General features: G+C 37.5%; 1 protein-coding gene across 1 annotated transcript in view; it reads right to left on the reverse strand.

Annotated features, from left to right (window-relative positions):
* The window catches only part of dock4 (dedicator of cytokinesis 4), a 209,184-nt gene that overhangs the window by 121,181 nt on the left and 85,503 nt on the right, over positions 1–2,500 (reverse strand). The window contains 1 exon segment of the mRNA XM_056451516.1: positions 2,290–2,350. Within this exon segment, the coding sequence (XP_056307491.1) occupies positions 2,290–2,350 (61 nt within the window).

Genomic DNA, 2,500 nt, shown 5'->3' on the forward strand with positions numbered 1-2,500 from the left:
TCTTATGGCAGAATGATTAGCGCTCAGATCTTTACAAAAAAACATTACTAGTTTGGGATCAGCTCGATTTATAAATGTTTTTAAAAGAAGCATATTCTGCTCACAAAGGCTGCATTTATTAGATCAAAAATAAAATATAAAACTGTAAAACTGTATGGTATTACCAATAAAATTACTGTTTTATTTTTGAATGTAGTTAAAAAATGAATTTATTGCTGTGATTTGTTTTTATTTTTTATAATTTTTTGGGGGGGTTTTCACTTTTAATGTATAGGACCGTAGAGAGTATTTGACAGGAAAGGGTGGGGAGAAGAGAGAGTGGAAGGTTTGTCATAGAATCTCAAGGTGAGAATCGAACTCGGGACGCCATGAGCACCGGAGTGCTAAATTTTAACTATAATTACTGATGAAACTTCAGAAATCATTCTAATATGATGGTCTATTGCTCAGGAAAATGTTATTAATATTATGAGTGCTAAAGTCTGTCGGGCTGCTTTATATTTTAGTGGACACTGTGATAAGGAGTAACATTTAATATGCTTTTAGTTTTATTAACTCTTAAAATGAAGATATTTATACTGTAAACAAAAAGACTTTTTAGTTAAATATATGCTGTTATTTGAACTTCCTTTTCAACAAAGATTCCTATCCTGTTAACTGTGATGCTGCGTTCACATCAGACGTGAATATAGCATCAAGCGCCAGTGATTTACACAAATGACGCGGTGCAAATCACGCAATTCATGCGAATGAAGCGGCACGAGTTGAACGTTTTGTGGGTTTGATGCGATTAATGCGTGTATCGCACAAATCGCTCGAGTTGGAAAACTTCAGCAGACATTCACGCCGCAATAACCAATCATGAGCTTGCTCTTGCAGGGCCTGTTGTTGGTCTCCTGAGGGTCCACCAAACTGGGCTCGGCTCAGTCGGAAGCACCACTGAAAACTTCATACAGGTATAGTTTGGATGAGTTGATGAATTCACAGAGCTAGGTGCACTTCTGAACGTATCTAGCGGATCAGACATGGCGTCAAACGAACCTACGCTGTTTTTCAGCCTTCCTAAAGCACAAAAAGCACAACAACTCTGTCAATAAAATCCATGTTAGCCATTCAGTAACAAAGCTAGAGTCTCCGGCATACCTGCAAACACTCCCGTTTTTCCCAGGAGTCTCCTGTATTTTAGACCCATCTCCCGCCACCCTCCCATTTTGTTATTTCTCCCAGAAAACTCCTGTAATTTTAACCACCACCACCCAACCCCACCAGTGCTCAGCATTTTGGTACAGTCGCCAACATTGGTATAAGATCCGATGAAAGTGGCGGTACACAGTACCCGGTTCTCAACAGTGTTATTCAAACACTTCACCCCTGAACCTAACCTCCCGGTCTCCTGGATTTTTAGGGACAAATGTTGGCAGGTATGGTCACCAGGCAGACAGAAGCCCGGCCCATGACGTAAATCTGCATCTATTGTAAGTGAATTTGAGCAATGCGAATGTAGCAAGTAAACGCAAAATGTTCATGCGTCGATTTATGTGCGAATAGCGCGATTTATTCGCGTGTGCCACCTCGATGTGAACAGCATTTCACTCTACTTTTCAATCTTAAAAAGTATATATGATATTTGCACATGATTTAAAGCTAGTTAAGATAAGTTCCGATTAAGACAAAAAATATATAAATTATGTACTGAAAAACAACCCACCTTTGGGACAGTTAAGGAGTTACTCAGGAAAGAAATAGCATTGATAATTACATAAATAAGCCTATTTTAATCATTTCTGAAGAGTAAATTCAGCTTTGAATCTTTAAAATAAATACAGTTAATAATAAAAACTTTTTCTGAATTGTAATAATATTTCACAATTTCTCATCTATTAAATACAACCTAGGTGCGCAGAATAAGCTTCTTCTTTTTTTTTAAAGAAAATTGGTAATGATCCCAAACTTTTCACATGTAATGTATAATGGCACAAAAATACATACATACGCTACATGACAAACACTTCCCAGTCCACAGTGACATGAATTACATACATGCAAATGAGCATTAATCTACACTGTACCAGGCCATGCATGTAGCGACGACTGCTACACAGACACAAAAGTGACGTTTACAGACAAAAGACACCATCTTGACTTGAAGTGGCCTGTCATTCAGCCCTTAGAATAATCTAATCTGTCACTTTTTAAAATATTAAAGCACTGGTAGTGCAGTATCAAGTCTCTGAGGCGTTATGACAGGTCACACGGCGAGGAAAGTAATATGCATCCAACAGCTCTTACCTATTCTAAAAATATGAGCTACAACATACACATCTTTGCGAAGATCGCTACTTCCCAAATCCTTAAAAAGAGACAGATGTTTCATTGAGCAACATTTACACGATTCCATGCGCCAAACATTTTTCTTAACCTTCTCCACTTGTAAACGATCAAATAAACATCTAATTATAGTAATTTAGTACAATAGGGCTTTGATTGAAGTTGCAAACAA

The sequence above is a fragment of the Danio aesculapii genome, chromosome 25 (genome assembly GCF_903798145.1).
Source record: "Danio aesculapii chromosome 25, fDanAes4.1, whole genome shotgun sequence".
In the NCBI taxonomy this organism is placed as follows: Eukaryota; Metazoa; Chordata; class Actinopteri; order Cypriniformes; family Danionidae; genus Danio; species Danio aesculapii.